General features: G+C 38.3%; 2 protein-coding genes across 2 annotated transcripts in view; one reads left to right on the forward strand and one right to left on the reverse strand.

Annotated features, from left to right (window-relative positions):
- The window catches only part of LOC108434966 (dysbindin domain-containing protein 1), a 39,662-nt gene extending 24,000 nt beyond the window's left edge, over positions 1 to 15,662 (reverse strand). Inside the window, exons 1-2 of the mRNA XM_017710486.2 lie at positions 15,405 to 15,662; positions 8,275 to 8,418 (exon numbers count right to left, since the gene is read on the reverse strand). Of these exons, the coding sequence (XP_017565975.1) occupies positions 8,275 to 8,418; positions 15,405 to 15,435 (175 nt within the window). The 5' untranslated portion in view covers positions 15,436 to 15,662. The remainder of the gene's footprint in view (positions 1 to 8,274; positions 8,419 to 15,404) is intronic.
- A 1,834-nt stretch (positions 15,663 to 17,496) lies between these two features.
- On the forward strand, positions 17,497 to 21,265 carry gas8 (growth arrest-specific 8). Its single transcript, XM_017688846.1, has 11 exons — positions 17,497 to 17,637; positions 17,899 to 17,988; positions 18,479 to 18,676; positions 18,811 to 19,017; positions 19,115 to 19,169; positions 19,325 to 19,530; positions 19,654 to 19,821; positions 20,031 to 20,117; positions 20,325 to 20,534; positions 20,698 to 20,763; positions 20,984 to 21,265. Exons 1-11 carry the CDS (start codon positions 17,635 to 17,637, stop codon positions 21,131 to 21,133), a joined length of 1,440 nt encoding a protein of 479 aa, XP_017544335.1. The 5' UTR covers positions 17,497 to 17,634; the 3' UTR covers positions 21,134 to 21,265.
- The last annotated feature ends 597 nt before the right edge of the window (positions 21,266 to 21,862 follow it).

Below are 21,862 nucleotides of genomic sequence, written 5' to 3' on the forward strand. Positions count from 1 at the left end.
TTTACCTCCCAGCAAGGTCTGTGGGAGATGGAGAACGGAGGCTGCTCTCATCTAAACAAATTACGAGAGAAAGCAGAACAACAGAGTGTGTTTTGTTTGGATGTGAGTGTACAGTGCTCACATGCTCTTTGTGAACCTGAACAGGTGCTTTGAATTAACTTGATCCAACTGTGTATGTCATTTTCACATTACAGCAATAAAATACAGTAATACAATAAAATAAGAGACTACCTTTCATTTACTTAATTATCAATCAAATCTGCCATCAAATACAAGTTATTCATTTTCCAGGCAATATTTCTGAGAAGATATAACATAATCCACTTGCATACGGTATTAGAAAGTCAAAGGAAAATTAAAAAAGTGTGCAAAATTATTAGAAGATGTAGAAATAAATTAGTCTTTCAACTGTGCAAGACCTAGTAGAGCACTCAAACTGTCAACATCAGATGAACAGCACTTTCATCTTCAAGAAAATCAAGCTCCACTCTTGCTTTAGAGCTGACAAAATCCACAGGAGTTTCTGTCAATCCTCGCATTGGATAATGCTATGAGTCTGAAAGGATGTGTGGTTGTCAAGAAGCCATTACTGAGAAAAGCATAAAGAAAAGAAGAAGAATATCTGCACTAACTCATCAAAAGTGGACATCTGAGATGTGGATCCATGTTTCATATGCTGATGAGACTAAATTAGTAATTGGGATAATGCCACCAACGTCATTCAAAAGATTGAAATTTGGAGGTGTGGAGGTACGCCTATTAGTGACCTCTGATATAGTATGTCAATAAAATGATAAACCAAAATAAACTGAAAGACAAAATAGTGTTGATTGAACATACACACTTATCTGTTCATCTGTTTACATGCACCATCCCTGCAGGTCTTTGTTCTAAGAATGTATTTTCCTCTTACGGTCAGTTGTTTGATGTTTTTCTGTGCTGTCTGGCTGTTTCCTCCTCTGTAACACCAAAACAGCTGTCTGACTCATGTCTGGGAACAGTGCTGCCATTTCAGGTGCTTTTGTACAACATTATGCTTTGTGATTTCAGCCTCTTGTCCTAGTCTGCTTCAAGCAGGGATAAGCTCTTTAAAATTTTAATGCAGAGAGAAAAAAGAAGCTGTATTCTGACTCTATTTTTCTCTTTTAACAATATAATTCTTCAATATTGTCATGACATTTATTTTGATATGTAAAAAACATGATCTATTTTGAAGAATTTGTAGATTTTATTATTGTCTTTGTGTCACAAACACTGTTTTGTGCAACCTGAACCACTGAACCATAAATAGGAATATACTTCATGTTTCGGTATTCTGTGTATCTTACAGTGTGTGTGTGTGTGTGTGTGTGTGTGTGTGTGTGTGTGTGTGTGTGTGTGTGTGTGTGTGTGTGTGTGTGCGTGTGTGTGCGTGTGTGTGTGTGTGTGTGTGTGTGAGAGATACTTTCAATCCCATGATGTATTCCAAGAACCATTTAAAGAACCATGTAAGCCTGAAATATTTTACAATTTTAGTAAATAGTAAAAATAAAACTAAACAATATATAAATGAACCTCCTACGATGGACTGGTGACCTGTCCAGGGTGTATCCTGCCCTCCACCCGATGACTGGTGGGATAGGCTCCAGCTCCCCCCACCACTCAGACGGATAAGCAGCCTAGAAAATGTATGTGTGTATATAGATAAACCTATTGCAATATAGCTTTCTACCAAAAACCTATAAATGCTCAATCACATCAGATTTTATACAAAGCTGAAGTTGCCCTTTCATTTGCCGGCTTTTTGTTCAAATTTTCTGTTACACCTTAAATGAAGCAGCAGTTACACTCTGCCACCTATACAGGCACCTGAATGCAGATGCTGCACCATTTAAGGTGGAATAGGAAATTTGACTAAGAGGCCAGATTTAGCTTCATCAGACTTGTCAAGTCATTTGTCTCATTTTTGCATCCCATATACTCATACCTCCGACTGTCAGACACTACTGCAGTTAGGAAAATATTACAGTCAATCATGCTATCACTACCAGCTGATCCAGCTCAGCTTGTAGCTCAAAAAAGAAGACAATTATTAATCTTTACAAATGCATATGTACAGATGTGCACACATCTCATTTCACATTTGCACTTCATTATTCTTTCATTTTCTTTATTATATTTATCTCATTATTCTTTCATTTTCTTTATTATATTTATCTATTTACTGTATTTGTTTTTGATTTGTCCCTTAGGTAAATACTTGTTAACACTCCATGTGCTCTGGTCTACACAAATTCCTTGTATGTCTAACATTCTTGGCAAAATAAAGTGGTTCTGATTCTGATTTTGAGATTTTGACTCCATATGATGCAGCTGACTGTGTCAGGTGGCTCCTCAGCCAGGCTTCATCACTTTGGTGTCCAAGTTGGGTTAAGCCTCACACCAAAAAGACCAGTGACAAATTGTGCTACCTTGTCAAAATGTCATAGCACATATCAATAGGTAGTTCCCTACATAAAACTGTAGGAAGGATATTTTGATAGCCTAAAGCACTTTATGATAGGTTATATAATAGTATGCTGAGTCTGAATAACAGACTTGAGGTAAGATTGAATTCACTGTAAAAAAATAAGCTACACTATATTTCCAAAAGTATTCACTCACCCATCCAAATCTTTGAATTCAGGTGTTCTAGTCACTTCCATGGCCACAGGTGTATAAATCCAAGCATCTAGGCATGCAGACTGCTTCTACAAACATTTGTGAAAGAATGGGCTGCTCTCAGGAGCTCAGTGAATTCCAGCATGGTACTGTGATAGGATGCCACCTGTGCAACAAATCCAGTGCCTCCACTGGACTCTAGAGCAGTGGAGACGTGTTCTCTAGAGTGACAAATCACACTTCTCTGTCTGGCAATCCGATGGACAGGTCTGGGTTTGGCGGTTGCCGGGAGAGCGGTATGACTGCATTGTGCCAAGTGTAAAGTTTGGTGGAGGGGGGATGATGGTGTGGGGATGTTTTTCAGGAGAAAAGTTGTTCCAGTGAAAGGAACTCTTAATGTTTCAGCAGACCAAGAGATTTTGGACAATTTCATGCTCCCAAATTTGTGGGAACAGTTTGGGGGTGGTCCCTTCCTGTTCCAACATAACTATGCACCAATGTGCAAAGCAAGGTCCATAAAGACATGGATGAACAGGTTTAGTGTGAAAGAACTTGACTGGCCTGCACAGATTCCTGACCTCGACCCGATAGAACACCTTTTTGCACAATTTGAGCGGAGACTGCGAGTCAGCCTTCTCGTCCAACATGTCTGACCTCACAAATGCCCTTCTGGAAGAATGGTCAAAAATTCCCATAAACACACTCCTAAACCATGTGGAAAGAATTCCCAGAAGAGTTGAAGCTGTTATAGCTACAAAGGGTGAGCTGACATCATATTAAACCCTATGCATTAAGAATGGGATGTGCACATGCTCGTTAGGACCCACTAATAGGTAGGGCAAATTGTTAGAACACCAGGAATTCCAGTATGTCTGCTGCCTCGAAAACAAAGTGTACTACTTCAGATGTGTTTGGACAATGGGGGGTGCCTGAGTGACTGTGTTTTTAATTTAATTTGAAACATGACTAAGACATGCCTGGCTTAGCCACCAAGCTATAGAGCCTAATGTACGCAGCTAATCTGGAGAAAGATTTTAAATAGGTTAAATGGGCAAAGACAAAGCCTCTTAATGCATTCCAGATGATACGTTAGACAAGAAACTTCTGGGTATCTCACATTGATAAGACAAAGAAGAGAGAATGAGCTGGGAGAACATGAAATAAAGTTGTTTTCTTCTTCGAAATAATTGAGTCTGTCTGGCTGCACTTCTGTTGTCTGATTAGGAGCTGGCTGCATCATTACAGTGGAGAACCCTGCAATGGCACTCAGACAGCCAATAATCAGGCAAGGGAAATAGGAGGCCAATGAATCAGCAGCTACAGACAAGAACTGAACTGTGAGGTCATACACAAGTCTGTCACTATCCTACAAAAAAAGGAGTATCACCTTTGTTATTGAATCTTGCTAGCAGACCTGGTGCTTGTTGATGCATTCTTAACTATTCACCCAAAGATCAGCTATAACTAATTTGCAATTTCAATTCTGAACTGATTCAACACTTGTACTATAATTGGTAATGGTTTTATTTGTTGACAGGCTTTTACTTTTGTGCTGTCTGTCTCTCTCACACCAGTGCATGGCAGGTGCTGGTACGGATCCGTTTGGAGTAAGGCAGGACAGTGGAGGCTTTGGGGTCTTCTCTCTCTGAGTGTGTGCTATTAGACTTGAAAGATAAAGGCTGCCTTGTGAGATCTGCTCCTTTGGTCTCTGTATCAGAGAGACAGAGCGTGCTTCTTCTGTAGGCACACAATGGCTTCTTTTAGCCCTGGGCACTGGAGGCTAGTCAGAGTGGACAGTGAGTACAAATTTGGCTGGACTGTGTAATGCCTTGAGGCAGTCTCCCTGTCCCAGTGGAGGAGGGAGGAGGCCTGGGAGCCTGCTCCTTTCCAGATTAATCCCACTTGAGTTTACTAACCAGCCCGTTCTCTCCTACCTTGTTTACATGAGACTCTGATGTGGCAGTACATGTTTAGTCACACTTTGTAGTAATATTAAAAGTCAACTTTGTTGACTACATGGAAAATTAGACCTTACATCCAGTTAAGCTGCAGAATTTTGATGTCATTTCAGCTTCTTACTGGAATGCTGGTCTCATGGCACAACATACAGTCATGTGAAGTAAGTACATTCCACTGCATTTTCTCTTTTATAACATATGCGGCCATATGAGTATTTGATCTTCAGTTAAACAGTATGTGTAGATAAATGCTATGTAATGTTATAGACAAAAAAACAATGGAAATTTGAATTTGGCAAAACTTTCTACCCATTTCTGACATCTACTGGGAGAAGTTTTTACCCACTCCTCCTTGCAGAACTCTCACAACTGTGCAATGTTTGAGGGGTTTCTTGCATATACAGCCCATTTCAAATATCGCAAAAGCATTTCAGTCGGATTCAGATGGGCTTTGAATAGGCCATTCCATAATCTTTAATTTCTTCCTTTTCAGCCATTCCTTAGTGGATTTACTTGTATGTTTGGGATCATTATCCTCTTGGAAAATCCATTTCTTCAGCTTCAACGTTTTAATAGATGGTATCACATTCTCCTTAAGCACTCTCTAGTACAAAAAAACCCATAGTTGGCCAGACCCTGAGGCATTTTCACCACCATGCTTTACAGGGATGACGTTCTGTCTTTGGTTTTTGCCAAACATGGCTTCTGGTACTGTGGCTAAACAAATCTTTGACTCATTTGTCCATAGCACAATAGCAATTTCAATAGCAACCTTTAGTTTTGCCCCTGATATTCTTTTTAGACAGCAAAAGCTTCATCCTGGCACACCTCTCATGTAGGTCAAACTTGAGCAGTCTTTTTCGGTAGGTGCATGTATTTTGGTGCATGTAGGAAGGTGCATGTATGCATCTATTTAGCAGTAGGTCCATGTACTTTACATCAATAGTGGCAAGAGCTATCAGCAGATCCTGTGATGATATTTTGGGGTTCTTAGAGAATTAATTTAGCATCTTACTGTCTACTTTCAGCATGCATTTGCTGGGACGTCTGGCCTAGACAAGTTGACACTGGTTTTAAGTCTTCTTTACTTGTAGATGATGTTCTGGACAGTGGAATGATTGATACCCTTCCCAGAATTATAAGCATCATTCTTTCTGAAGGCCTCAGAGAGCTATTTTGATCTAGGCATAATGATGTCACACCCTTCACTAGCAAAAAAAAACACACACACACACACACACACACACACACACACACACACACACACACACACACACACACACACACACACACACACACACACACACACCAGACCAGATATCTGAGGTTTAAATAACACTCCTCAAAGATATTTTCTAATGGTGTTCATGATGTAGTCATTATCACTTGACTGGGTGCACCTTATTTCAATTTGACACATAATAGTAATGATATACGTCAGAGTCTGACTTTTTCACAAATTACATTACTGTTTATTTCAATTATATAAGTGTCACCTGTTAACTCATATCACCTTTATCTATCAACACTTTAAATGAAGATTCAATGTCTTCATCTGTTAATATGGTAAAACAAGTTTGAATGGGGTGTACTTTATATCTTCTTGACTGTGTCTTTTGCTTACATAGAGATTTCATTTTGCAAAGTACTACATAAAAATTTATTTTAAGGGTTCAGTATTTAGAGCCAAGTTTATGTACAGATACCTTCCATTTCGTTTCTGTTCAGCTCATTTGCCCAGTCCCTCCAAAATGTTCACATTAATACCTATATCAGAAATGCAGACAATCGGCCAAAATACATTTGGTACTCTAAGTTTGCTTCTTTAGTTTTGCACTAGTGCTACAAAGTGTATTAAAGTGTAATGTAGGCAACAAGTAATGAAAGTAATGGAAATACTGTGCTAAAACATTAACATCAGTCATTTTACACTGATTTTATAAATATTGTGTGCAATTAAATTGTTAATATGTAAAAAAGGTACTTCACAATTGTTTGATGTGAAATGTTACATCACACGGAATGTGAGTACAGAGATCAGGCATCATATTATCACCACCTCCTTGTTTCTACACTCATTGTCCATTTTATCAGCTCCACTTACTATATAGGTACAATGTTGTTCTACAATTACAGACTGTAGTCCATCTGTTTCTCTGCCAAATTTTTTAGCCCCTTTTTACCCTGTTCTTCAGTAGTCAGGACCCCCATGGTCCCTCACAGAGCAGGTGCTACTTGGGTGGTGGATCATTCTCATCACTGCAGTAACACTGACGTGGTGGTGGTGTGTTAGTGTGTGTTGTGCTGGTATGAGTGGATCAGACACAGTAGTGCTGCAGAGGTTTTTGAACACTGTGTCCACTCACTGTCCAACCTATTAGACTCTCCTACTTTGTCAGTCCACCTTGTACATGTAAAGTCAGAGACGATGGCTAATCTGCTGCTGCACAGTTTGTGTTGGTCATCCTCTAGTCCTTCATTAGTGGTCACAGGATGCTGCCCACAGGATGGATATTTTTGGTTGGTGGACTATTCTCAGTCCAGCAGTGATAGTGAGGTGTTTAAGAACTCCAGCAGTGCTGCTGTGTCTGATCCACTCAGACCAGGACAACACACACTAACACACCAAGGCTAAATATCATTCATGGAAGCCTATATTTTCCAATAATCAACATTAAATATAAAAACTTAAGACAAATGTAGAAGTTCATTGGTTATATTGGATAGTAAATTACAAAAAATATTAAATGTTAAATTAAATATTAAATATTAAATACCTGGTTCCTGTCACCACCATTGTAACAAACTTTGGAGTCAATACGTTTCTCTACAATGCACCATTTCATCAAAAAACCTCCATGACTTTGTTTACATCTCAACAACTGAATCATGCAGCAATTTTGGAAAACTCTGTGGAATTCCCCTTTAAGTCAGAATTTCATCTGTACTTTTCTACATTTTTATAGATAGCAGAATGTCATACACTCTCTGAAAACATACAAGCAAGCCTGTTATCATTATTAACGTGACGCAGTTTGAGGTAAGTGTTTGATGACTTACGTAAGCAGCTTGCACAATGCTAATTGGTGGGGTATGATGTCATTACTCCATGTCATGATGACTTCCACTGGCAGCTTCTATGTTTCTCTATCAGAGGGAGTGCCCTCTAGCATGTATTTAACACCTCTGTGGAACAACATGCTCAACTCCTATACAATACATCAAAAATGCCATAGAATAAAGGAAATACAAATTAGAAACGTCATATTAATTCAATGTCTAAGTCAATTCTTTACTTAGCCTTGTAACTCCAGCACAAAAAAAAGATTGGTTAATCAACTATGGCTGACTTACTGTAGGATATGAAGGAAAGCTGTGAACCATTCCTTTAAGGCAATTTTCAGTGGAGCATAAATAGTGCAGTTTAGTCCAAGGCCATGTTTAATCATTAATCAGAAAGTCTCCTGATGCACAATCATAAAGGTGTTTATGATGTTCTATTTAAATCCTAAAGTAATCTTATAGTCACTCACTGCTGCTCAGCAACTCTGTTTCTATCCTAACCAGCTTTTTGCTGAGTCGCTCGCTTGGTTTGTGTGTCTACTTGAGTTGAAATGTACACTGAGTCAACATGACAGGACTCATCTTCCCACACCCGCTTTACCCCTGCACTCACGTCTTCTCTCAGAGACATGCAGCAGCCCTGATGTGTGTCCCAGGATAACTCCCTCCTCCTCGCCTGGGGGATGATGGGTAGGCTCTTTAGATAGTTCTCCTGAGCTGGAGGGCTTCAGTAGTCTCTGGATATCTTTGTTGGGATCTGTAGAAGAATTACAACAACCATCAGAGGATCCTTTCAACACCATTTACACAGTGTGCCACAACTGAGAGGCATCACCATTATTATACAGATTTACACATTTACAGTCATGCAATAGTTTGAACAATCCTGGTCAAATTACATGTTTTGTAAGTGAAAATAAGTCACATTCTCAGGGAACAAACTTTCTGGATTTTTTTTTAGTTGAGTTGGAATGAATAAACCAAAAATCTAAAATGTACCATTATAACCACATATGCTTTGTTATTTTTTGTGATATGTTAAATTCAGCAAGTAAAAGTGGATTAAAATGCACAGAAGTGTGTTCCCTGTAGGTGATGTGTTAATTAACAATCAATAATTTGACCAGGGGCATCCAAACTTTTGCATATGACTAAATATATAATACAAAGCACTGATATAATGTGGGATCTGAAGTGTTTGTGTGCATTAAAGACAATGTAAATGTAAATAATTGCTCTACGGGTGGGTTTGAAACCTATACTATGCACAAAATACATACATACATACATACATAATATGCATATAATACACAATATATAAGTATATATATGCACACAGTATGTCTCAGTGCCACAATTTATGCCTCTTTGTTCAGAGTTTTGAAGAAAGCCAGTATCAAAGATCCTCGTAATTAGTTGTAAGTGGAACTACTTGTGAAAGATTCTTTGCTGGGTGGTGAGGTGAATTTGATCTGTTGATCCTCTTTCTGAGGTTATCCTCTTTTCACTTAATATCCTTTTAGGATGACAGAAATCAGTGTAATTTTCAGCGCAGCTTCAGAAGCCAAAACAGAATGTTTGTTAATAATCCCTGATTTATTGCATCACAGATCTCCATGATCCCCTGTTTCTCCATCTGACACAATCTGACATCTCAATGAGGTGAAGAACACTTTTTCATACCACTTGTGCACTATGGAGAAAGAGAAGTGATAGATGTGGCAATCCCAAGTGTTGGCAACATCAAGAAGTAACACAAGAAGCTGGAACTAAATAGAATATGGGTGGTGAAATGCGATGCAGTTCTACTGGCACTCGGGACTAAATAGAATATGGATGGTGAAATACGATGCAGTTTTACTGGCACTCTGGACAATGATCCTTTAAATAGAGGAGTGGTGTCAACAGATAGCTAACTTTCTGTTGTTCATCAAAAATTACTTGGAATAGATACTTTCCAAATACTTTCCAAATACTTTTATATCATGTGGAGGTAACTTTAACTAAACTGGTTTCTTCATTATCTCACATCTCATTTACAAATCAATTCTTTACAAAACATCCAGTTTCTTTTGGAGAACCAAAGGTAGTTCTCCTATTTCAATATTTTTTGACACATTTAAGAGTGTTGAGACATAAAGATTGACACATGAAAATATGTGTTGGAAAAGCAAAGAAACAAACAAACTAACAAACAGAACAACATAAAGCTTTAGATTTTCTGTATTTTTGAAAATATTAGTAGTCAGGGAGCATATTTAAGAGTTCATAGGCTATTTAAGTCTACAGTTTAGATAGGAGAGTCAGATTGGGCATTAAATATCTTTATTGTAATGACCAAATTATTTCAGTACTACAGAGTGTCAAAAAATTACTTAATTCAGTACTGCCTTTAAATAGTAATATAGTAAATATACCAATTTCCAGTACGTCACATTTCTGTTTTAAGCCACACCTGCTTCTGGTTTGTGAAGTAACAAAAAAGGTATCAGTATTGAAATATTTGCTGGTATTGATATTGAAAACTTTAAACAGTACTCAGTCTAACAAGAGATATTAGATAACTGAGTTTGCAGTTTTTTTGTGCTCTGGATCACTGTCTTACACTTTCTTGGTTTATAGCTGTAATATTTCTAAGTTAAAAGCAACAGAAATACTAAACCTAAGTGTTATATTAAACCTCCAGCGAGCTTGAATGAGAATGTAAGATATAAATATTATTAAATGCAGCTTGGCACGGTGGCGTGGTGGGTAACACTGTCGCCTCACAGCAAGAAGGGCCTTGGTTCGATTCCCCGGCCAGGTGCCCAGGGTCCTTTCTGTGTGGAGTTTGCATGTTCTCCCTGTGTCTGCATGGGTTTCCTCCTCTTTCTCTGTTTTCCTCCCACAATCCAAAGATGTGCAGTCAGGCCAATTGGACATGCTAAATTGCCCCTAGGTGTGTGTGAATGTGTATGTCTGTCTGTCTGCCCTGCGATGGACTGGTGTGGACTGGTCCAGGGTGTATCCTGCCTTCCACCCAATGACTGCTGGGATAGGCTCCAGCACCACCCCCTACCATCGCCACCCCCTATCAACCCCCCTTGACCCTGAGGGAGAGGAGGCTTAGAAAATGTGTGTGTGTAGACGCTTACAAACTGCTGTCTAGAGCTATTTGAGAACTGTTTGTGTATGGCTAGCCTAGCCTGCTTTGCCACTCATACAGATCTAAAATAATTCTTTCTGAAAATCTTTTATATGATGGTAACTGGTCACTGACAAACACATTTACAGATGGACAGGTGGATGGATGAACAAACAAATGGATGAAGCAACACATGAATGAAGTAATGGACAAACAAACATTATCCTTATATGCTTGGTTGGCTTTAGCTCACTAAGTCTCTCTCTGACTGAAACTATTTTGTGTGGGTGGGGTAAGAGATGTCAGACTTTTGATTAGTAAAGATTGGTAATTATGGAAGAATTACCCAAGATTAGGACTGCCCAGTTTACACTGAGAGGAGAAAATGTGGTAAATTATACTGGTCATTCACTAGTCACAGCAACATTATTCTAAGGGTATCTTAGTAAGTACTTACTGTTTACCCTAAAAAAAAAACAGGATTAACCTAATTAGAAAAACAAAGATTTAGGTTCACTGGGTCTTTAAATGTTTCTCCTGATTGAACAGCCAAGCTAATCCTTTATAACACTCACACTTTTACCACATTCACACAACAGCTTTGCCTGAAATTAGAGTTTTTTAAAATATGTAGCCAAACTCTATTCTCGCTTTCCCCCTCTCCCTCCCCTCTCCACTGTCTCATGCTCACATCTCTACCTCAGCAGTTCTGCTGCACTGAACTGTGAAGAAAAGGGGTAAGGGAAAGAGATCTGAACTGAGCCTTCTCTGTTGCCGTTGCTCTGGAATACGTAATTTACTCTGACCTTCACTGGCAGCTTCTATCCCTTTCTATCAGAGGGAGCGTCTACTAACATATGTTTAACATCCCTATGGTACAAACAGACTAAATTCTTACTGGTAAATGTCGTGTTAAGTGTGATTACATAGGGCTCAGTTCTTGCTCAAGCACAAGTGGAGCTCCAATTAATTATAACTCATCACGGGAGTGAAACAGTGTAGTGCCCCAGCAAGGCTCTCATGCAGAGAAGAAAGGCACTGCTCCAGAGGGCTGGGGAGAGGGCCAACACAGAATAAACAAGATGGATTCCAATTTCAGAGTGGATATGAGACACCTCACAGCCTATCGATTTGTTACATGCTTTAATCAAAACAGATAGAGAGAGTAGTGCCTCGGTTTGGTCTTCTGATTAAGCGGCAGCTTGTTATCCTTCACTACTTGACACTCTATGCTAATAGCTTTCAAGAATACTGTTACAATGATGCAAATATTTCATCACTGTTATTTACATAGGATGAAAATTGTTATAACATGGATGACGAAGTTGAAATGATTATTTTTAGGAGTGCCTCTTGTATGGGGCATTGTGTGGTAGTGGCTTATAGACTTATGTACTCCTTATAGAGTATAATCTATGCTTTGTTTTTTTCATTTTCCACCCAGAAGTCACATTTTGCTGCCATTCAGTTCATCATATTTCCTAGATCATACATTCTCATATGTATTTGATATTTGCATGAATATTTTCTTTTTTACTCTGCCACTTTTCTGCTTCAACCTTCTCGAGTGACAGTCAGGGGTCATCATAATTATTAATATTCTGTATGCTTAGGGCTGTCATCACCACATCCTAATTTAAATTTCAATTACAATCTGCAGTCTCCCAAGAGAATGTGGGATGTCTAATCTCATCCTAAAGCATTCCCTAAAGTCAATAATGGTAATGACCTGACTGACCAGCAAACAGATAATGTATTTTAACTTAATTTATTTAGTATAAATATGTTGAACTTTTACTCCTTCTGTCTCTGTCCATGCTGATAATACACTTTAAATGGTTCTTAAATAGTTCATGGCTTGGACTTACAGTTCTAGGGAAAAACTTAATATTACATTATCTGGAAAGTTTTCATTGTGTGCAAATGTGTTAACCTTTAAAAAGGTCCTCATCGTACAAAATGGTTCTTTAAATAACCATTCACCAAAAGGTTCTTTAGAGCAGTGGTCCTCAAACTGGTCTTCTTGGACCCTAGGACCCCCAGGCCACATTCATTCTATTCTAATGTGTTGTGAGTTGGGTTGGAGAAAAAATATATGTGAAATGTCTGGGGGTCCCTGAGGATTCGTTTGAGAACCACCGCTATAGAGAACCAGAAGTGGTTCTTCTATTTCAATGAACCCCTTTTGGCACCTCTGTTTTAAGTGTGTACACATGACCCATTTAAAAAACAAATAAACAAACCAAATAAACAAATAAACAGCATTGGACCACCTGTAGGAAATGTTAGTAGCTACGAAGCTTAGAGACCAAATTCTCTCTATTTCCATTTGAATCCAGGTATTCATTACTCCTTCCATTAATAAGGTTATTTGATGCAAGAACAAACCCTTATATCTTCTTAATGGTAAATTCACAGGAAAAGGACACATTCTTCATTTTTAATTAAGCAAATATACCAAGATTTAAGATCTAAGTAACACTAGACCCTTTCTATTGGTCTACTATCTATCAGATAGTACTTACTTAACAGATAGTAGTTACCTATAGAACTACAGTGGGGTTCAAAAGTCTGAGGCCACATTGAAAATCTGGGATTTTTTTTATTTAAACTTAGAAAAATAAACAACAGAATATTTTAGAATTATTAAAAAAAACTAAGAAAAAAAGAAGAAATGGTGAGGATTTTGCACAGTTGTTTAGGTCCTTGTTCAAGTTTAAGCATGTGTAAATATGTTAAGGCCTTTGTACGCATAGGTCAGATTTTTTTAGTCTTATATCTTTCATTGAAGCATGTGCTCAGATGCCATGCAGGTGCAGCTGATCAGTTTATATATATATATATATATATATATATATATATATATATATATCAATCAGTTTACTGCCACTGTTCAACTGTCATGTTGTCATTAAAGCTAAAGAGGGATAAATACTGAGATCATCTGAAATGCTATCTCAATATCTCAATGCTTCTATTTTTTGCTTAAATTATTCTGCTGATAGTATAATTTGTAATAAAAATTGTAACTTTACAAACTTTACCAGATTCTTCAAACTCACATGCTTGATTGTTTGATCAAATGTTTCTCTAAAAAACAACCACTGAAACACCCACTGAAGAGGTTTCTTCTTGGGCATCATTCCAAAGAACACTTTTTGGAACAAGTACTTTTAAGAGAGTAAGTTGGCTGAACAGTGTTTATGGCCACTTGAACAATCCAAAAAAGAACCCATACTCTAACTGTACTAACAGTAACTAGGAAAAACAGCTGAATAAAATCAAATATTTGACATCACCTGCCTGAGGTGAGCCTGTCTACCTGTCTTTATGTGGAATATCACAGGCAGACTGTACCAGCTCCTCGCTCAGCTGTGGCAGAGAGATCACAGTGCGTGTGTACCTATTGGATGTAACTGTAGCTACAGTAAAATGGGCTGAGACAAAATTCTTTTTCAAACAGAAGCAAACAGTGGCATGACCTGCCCTGTTCATGCATGACTGACACTGAATCAGCCCTCCCGGTGGCCACAATCAACTCTGCATCTAAAACAACTTCATCCAAGCTTAACATTTCTGCTGTGTACGGTGGAACTACTTTCAGAGTTTTATATTACTGTTCACATACAAAATGATAATCTTTTCATAATGAGAAATCAAATCCTATGCCTTCCAAAAGCCATTCTTCAGGTGGGTTCAGAAGACATTTCCAATTAATGGAATATAAGTATGCCTGCTGAAAATGTTCAACACTATCATAATAAAACATTGTATCGTCAAAATGGTCACTTTACAGGAGAAGTTAAAACTAACATTGACCGTTAAAGGGCCAACAGTGTAGAAAACTAAATTTTCCTCACTTTTTTTGTTGGAAAAAAACAGTAAACACTGCTAAAACAGTAAACATTGCTAAAATGTTAAGACATAGCATTCACTTTCAAGTCTATACAGTCTCTAAATGGAAACTAAGCCACAAAGCCAGCTTGTTTTGAATGTACTGTTTCTGTAAGGTCAAGAAAAACAACATATTTAAATATATCTGCTTCAGCCCACAGCAGTTTGCCTCTGCCCATTCATGCTGAACTTATAAGGAGTAAATAGTAGTAGACATTTAAAATGATTTATGACTGGTTTTGGTGCATAACACCACACAAACATCATAAGGAAAACATTAAGTACAAGAAAAATCTAGAATATAGGCCCATATTAATGTATGTAATATAACACTTTATTCCAATTTTTGGATCAGAACAAAAAAAAAGAATTTATGACATCTTAACACAATAGCCACAATATGTCCATCATATCTGAACATCTGTTTTTGCTTTAATGACTTATAATTTCACAGCAGGTATAAACAAAGGAATGCAACAAAAGAATAAGCACAAACTGTTTTAGCAAATTCTCAAATGTCCTACACAATTGCAATGGCACAGTTTACCTTCCGTCATACTTTGCCAATCGACTTCATGTGACTTTCAGTGAAAAAATACAGCAAACAGTATTCTGATCCACAGCTATCAAAATTCCACCCGAATTGTTACACAAAGACAGTAAGTTCAGCAAAGCAGCAGTGGATAGAAAGAGTTAAGAGGAGAAAACAGAAAAGGAGTCTTTACCTGGGCTACCTGCCCCTCCCTGCGCCTCCATCCAGTAAGCCAAGAGTCTGAAGCTGCTGTCTACAGCAGCAACATGGGTGTGGAGCACTCAGAATACACACAGAGAGAAAGAAACAAAGAGAGAGACTGTAAGTATGAGCACCAACTCCCACCAAAGCATCAGTGAGGCTCTTTATGCCTAGTGATCCTCCTATCCTCAACACTCCCAGCCATTCAGTGAGCGGAGCCTGCTCCCTGCCAGAAAGGGGGAGAGTGAGAAAGTGAGAGAGGGAGAGAGAGAGAGAGAGATAGAGAGAGAGAGGGAGTGGGCGAATGAGGGGGTAGAGCCGGATAAACTCTGCAAATCACTGAGCCACTTTGCTCCGTAAGCAGTGCATTGTGAATGTTGGCTAATGCAGAATACAGACAGATCTAGAGAGAAAGGGAGAGAAAGAGAAACACACACACATAAAAAGAGCATACAGGACACACTGGCTGAATGCCCAGACTGAGGAGGGGAGGGAAAGAGGGAGTTGTGTTAGATGTTAAATACGGTACGGTTCGCTGTACTGTAGGGCTAGAGGGGTATGTGTGAATGACCACGGTCTAATGTAAAACCACTGAGAAAAAACAACAGAGCATGACAGTTGCAGTGAAATCTTCAGGATAACTGGGAAATCTCTGAGCCAACAAGTCTGCTCTTCAGCATCTGTACCATCTGTCCATTAGGATTGTAATGTTCTACCATGCAAGAAAAAACATTGTCTAGAAAGAAATAAACTATCATCCACCAACTCTACCCAAAGATTTTAGTAGGCAGTATTAGGCAACATATCCATTACTATTGTGTGCATTAGTTGCTGTGAGGTAGCGTTTAGAGGTATTAAATGCTGCAGATATCTGTTCCTCTACCCCCTTTAATGAACACTTTCAGATTTTACTAGAATGGCATATTTCACAACAAATCCCTCTGAATTGCTCTGTTCACACATTAATGATTGAAATATGCAGTCAATTTGAAAAATGGCAGAATTGCCTTCTAATCATGTATCTACATCCTATAACCGGTTACACTGTTTTTTCATGACTGTCCTTCACCGTGTAGAGGAAGGCTTGCAAAAGTCCAGCTCTGCTTCAGTGACAGCTTATATTGTCTACAACTATGATAAGACTTATTCACCTGTCAGTCAAAGTTAAATAGTACAAAAAGCTTAAAATTTCCACATGCTCTCAGTGGTCAGTAGTTTAAGCCAGCTGTGCGTTGAAACTAAGCTCCTGGTAACTCCATTTACTCAGTTACATACTTTGATGAATTTATACTCTCCAGTTCTCACAAATGACAGTACCTTTTCTTCTGTTTAGTTACATCTGTAAATGAAGGAGTGCACTTTCTACTTCGGTGTCTGTACTTGGTGATTATTCACACTTCTGATTTGAGATTTTGAGACATAAAACGCATTAAAAACAGAAGTATAGACCCAAACAAACCCCTTTGTATGCTGATCAATACTATACTAATAAATTCTACTGCAGTTCTATGGTTCTTCAGTGAAAGTTCACATTAATAAGTCATTATTTGACAAAAGAAATATTTTTTTTAAACCTGATGATGGATTTAAGCTACTCTTCCAACTCTGGTCATTAATACCTTACCACTTAGCTAATACCCTTGGTCAATAGTGAACAGCATTCGTTTTGCTGGTGTGTCGTTAACTACAAGGCAAACGGCAGTCTGTCTACCGTTGGTTTTATAGAGAAAACACTAAAACGCGTGAAAGCACAGTGGAAGGACCTTGATAGCGATTTATAATTAGTTAAGCTGTGGCCGAGTCCAAGGCGTTGGGATAAAATCTTAGCATATATTGTTACTGCCCTCTAGTGGACAAACCTGTTTAATCTGTTAGAATGGAAGACTTAAAATCTACTTCACCCAAAACCGGTTTCTAGTCAACTATGAATTATCCCTTCCCTTCTATTCATACTTTAATGTACCCAACCAGACATTACATCGACCTTTTAACATTAACGACGCACCGCTCAAGCACACATTCGCATAGTACTCGAAATGCACCCCACGCACCCAATTCTCGTATCGCGAGAATGGAGCCTTTGTTGCCATGACGCCGTCGCGTCGTGTACAGACCACTAGAACAGCGAAGCAGTGAAATCGCTGGCAAACTTTTCACAAAAGCTACGTCGTTACACATTTTCTTCATTTACAAGGACGATATTTAACTAGATAGATAAAATCATGGTAAGTATGAATGGACTTCGCAGATATAGCGTTAGTATTGCTAGGTATTGCTTTTTATGATAGCCTGCGTTAGTTAGCTGACTAGCTAATCGTTGTAAGTCTACAGCAGTTAGTGTAAGATAGTCAAGCCTGCTTGGGTTAGCTAACGTTAACAACATAACGCTATATAACTTACCAACATTACATTCGTAGCGCCTACTTTAGTGTTAAATGCGTGACTGTGTCATTATAACGTTCAGCCTACAAGTATTCATATTTCAGCCTCCAAAAAAGAAAGGCGCGAAGGCAGCGAAGGGCAAGAGCCCTACAGTGGTGGATGGCCTTTCCACAGAGGACATGTCGAAGGAGCAGGTACAGTTACATTAACTGATCTCATGTTAAAGTATCCAAAGTGCTCTTTGGGTCTAAGGACAATTATCCAGCTATTAAAACAAGGAATTAATTTATCCAGTAATGCTAATCATTGCGTTTTGATAAGTAAAATAGGTTTTGGAAGTCTGGAAATACATGGAATTTAAAAGACCTCATTTCTACACCTGGAAAACAGAAGATTTAGATGTTTTGGATGTTCTGTTGTGAAGGTTCACTCGATATGCCAAGCTTCTAAATCCACTTCAATAAAAAAGTATTTGTCACATTTCATGTTTTCTTGTGTCATGGTACAGTTAATGACCGTATTCAAAATACATGGAATTTCATCAGGAAAGGGCAATGATGTTGGACATAAGATAAGAATAATATAAGCCAGTGGTCATCTGACCAAATAAATTTTGCAGTTGATTTCATTAATTACACTTATGTGCCATAACTAATGAATTACTTATTACTACTGCTTTATTAGCTGGAAGACCACATTGTCCGCTTGCGTGAGGAACTGGACAGAGAGAGGGAAGAGCGTAACTATTTCCAACTCGAAAGGGATAAAATCCATACCTTCTGGGAGATTACTAAAAGACAGCTAGAGGAAAAGAAGGCTGATCTCAGGAACAGGGATAGAGAAATGGAAGAAGCTGAAGAGCGCCATCAAGTTGAGATCAAGGTATCAAGAATGATAATGAGTATTCATTTGTAAGGCAAAAAGATGTTGTGGTGATTTTGTGTTTCTATGCAGTGTGCAGTCTAATAGGAAAGATATCTTAACTTGTTGGTGTCTATTGGTATATTGATTTTCAGGTGTACAAACAGAAGGTAAAACACTTGCTGTATGAACAACAAAACAGCATTGCAGAGCTCAAGACAGAGGGAGTGGTTGCTACCAAACTCATGCAAAAAGAACACGCAGACCTGGAGAACGATCTGCGGAAAGGCATGCGCACCCTGAAAGTGGACCTCAAAGAACAGGAGCTTTCCAGTGAGAATCTTATAAAGAGCCTCAAACACGTAAGTGCAAGCTGTTTCTTTTTCTTCTTTTATAAGCCAATATATTATGAATCTTTTCTGTTGATGTTATGATCATGATCATGCCTTCTTCCAACAGAAACATGATGAAGAAATTACCAAGCTGAGGAATGATTTTGAGAGACAAGTACGAGGTACTGTGTTGACAGTAGCTGTTTCTTTGACAGGCCATCACATGTAAACTATGTGTAGATGATTTTTCGCTATGACATTATTATTTACCATATCTCACCCTTTTACTGTATTTTAGCAGCTCTTTAACAGAAAGTATGCTGTTTTCCTCTTATAGAAATAGAGGCTAAATATGAGAAGAAAATGCAGGCACTGCATCAGGAGCAAGATCAGAGACGCAAGACTGAAATTTCTGAAATAGAGGAAAGGAAGAACAGCCAGATTAACACACTGATGAAAAACCACGAGAAAGCTTTCAGTGATATTAAGAACTATTATAATGATATCACTCTCAACAACCTAGCCCTCATCAACTCATTTAAGGTATGATAACACTAAAATTATAACATGACTGTAATCTTATCTGTGCTTACCTTTTCTCTGTAGCTTCCTGATCGTTGCATGCCATAACTGCGCTTCACTCGCCTTCCCTCTGTCTACATGCAGGAGCAGGTGGATGAAATGAAGAGAAAGGAGGAGAGATTGGAGAAGGACATGGCAGAGGTGCAGCAGCAGAACAAGCGTCTGACTGAGCCTCTGCAGAAGGCCACTGAGGAAGTTACAGAGCTCCAGAAACAGCTTGCCAATTATAATAAAGACAAAGCTTCACTGGCGGTATACACAATAATTCAAAGTCTCTTATGAGCTCTGTAGCACTTGCAATATAGAAGCTACTGAAAATTGAACTGATTTCCATTAACTCAATATTATTCTTTTGGTGCATAATCGCATGCCAATTTTGCATTTAAGCTTGTCTTACAGGTAGTAAAGTACTAAAAATGTATTGAGAGTGAATCCTAAATGGACTAATTTAATTCCTTTAGGGAGCCAAAGCTCGACTTAAGGTGGCAGACAAAGAAATGAGGGATCTGAAATGGGAACATGAAGTATTAGAGCAGAGATTCAGTAAGGTGAGAAAAAATACTGACATGTATGTATGAACACTATTGGACATATTCTTCACTTGCATAAGAGTGTAAGACGTTGTTTAGTGTTAAATCTTGCAGTTTTAGAAATGTAAAAAAATAATATTCTTACTGGACTTTGCTTGAATGTGGTGTTTTATTTTAGTTTACAAAATTTGAGTCAAAGTCTGTAAGGTATTATTTTCTCCTCAGGTACAGCTGGAGCGTGATGAGCTGTACCAGAAGTTCACCAAGGCCATCCAGGAGGTGCAGCAGAAGAGTGGCTTTAAGAACCTTCTTCTGGAGAGGAAGCTGGATGCACTTACAGACACACTAGAGAAGAAAGAGGCCCAGCTCAATGAAGTCCTTTCTGCATCAAATTTAGACCACACTGCCCTCAACGTGGTCACTCGTAAGCTTGAGGTATAGTTCTTTACCAAAATTTCCTGTGCATGAAAATGAACTTATGAGTTTGGTTGTGTAGCAACAAAAACTTATTTTTGTTCTTTATGTGTTTAGGTTTCATGGGTAAAATTGTGTTTTTCTGTTTAGTTTCTGATTAATTGTCTTTGGCTTTTGCTTATAGGAGGTATTGGATTCTAAGAATGTTGCTATCAAGGATCTACAGTATGAACTCGCTCGTGTCTGCAAGGTGGGTCCAACAGCAACCTTGCTTTTTTAATTTTATTATTTTTGGGTCATTTTTTAAACTACACATCTGTTGTAGAATTTGCATAAAATCAGTGTATATTTTTTACATTAGTCAAGTAAATATTGTCAGTGTAGGGGCTGCCCTAGTTCTAAAGCTGCATACATTATAGGTCTTCAAGAGGTTAAAGACTGTTACCCTAATAGCCTCATTTCTCCCATAGGCTCACAATGACTTGTTGAGGACATATGAGGCGAAGCTGAAAGCCTTTGGCATTCCTGTAGAGGAGCTGGGCTTCAAGCCCCTGGAGAGCAGCGTGGCAAGGCAGACTCTGGGCCAGGGTCCAGCAGGCCTGGTGTCTGCACCTCTCTGACAAACTGCCGTATGAGCCGCATAACTCTTATTCACACACACTTTCAGTTCTCTCACCCAGAGTGCCCTTACACCTGTTTTTTTCTATCTTTTATTTATTTAAATGCAGTCGAAATAAAAGATTTTGAAAGGATTTTGTTGTTTTATTGTCCAGAGATAAATACTACTTGTTTTTGTGTCTGTTTTTGTAGAGGCTGTATCTTACAAGCCCACTCATGACAGTAGTGTGGGATTTATGTACCAAAATCGACCATAATTCATTTTTCCATGACCTATTTTCCAAACTTTCTTCTTCCCTTACAATCAAAACAAGTGTGAAAGACTTGTATATGCAAATTACCTATGTTCTGATTGTCTGCCCTACATTGCACTTAATTTAAAAAAAGAATTTGGGGCTGAAACATTCCTTTTAACTTTATGAATGGTTGGGGCTAATTTGCTGTTTACCAAATTGTGTGTGTGTGTGTGTGTATATATATATATATGTAAATACATTGTGGTATGTGACAAAAACACATTTAAAACAGACTATTTTTGCAGCTTAGTGTTGAAATAAAGACTTTATGGACTGTGAAGTGATAAGTATATTTGTGAAACTTTAGCAATGTTCACATAGTGTGTCACATAAGTTTTTTTATTTAAAAAAAGCAAGGATAACTTTTTTCCATAATATGGGCCCTCAAATGTGTGAAAAGAATCTAGCCTGGATACATTGTGCCTATTAAAAGAA

The sequence above is a fragment of the Pygocentrus nattereri genome, chromosome 7 (assembly GCF_015220715.1).
Source record: "Pygocentrus nattereri isolate fPygNat1 chromosome 7, fPygNat1.pri, whole genome shotgun sequence".
Classification (NCBI taxonomy): Eukaryota; Metazoa; Chordata; class Actinopteri; order Characiformes; family Serrasalmidae; genus Pygocentrus; species Pygocentrus nattereri.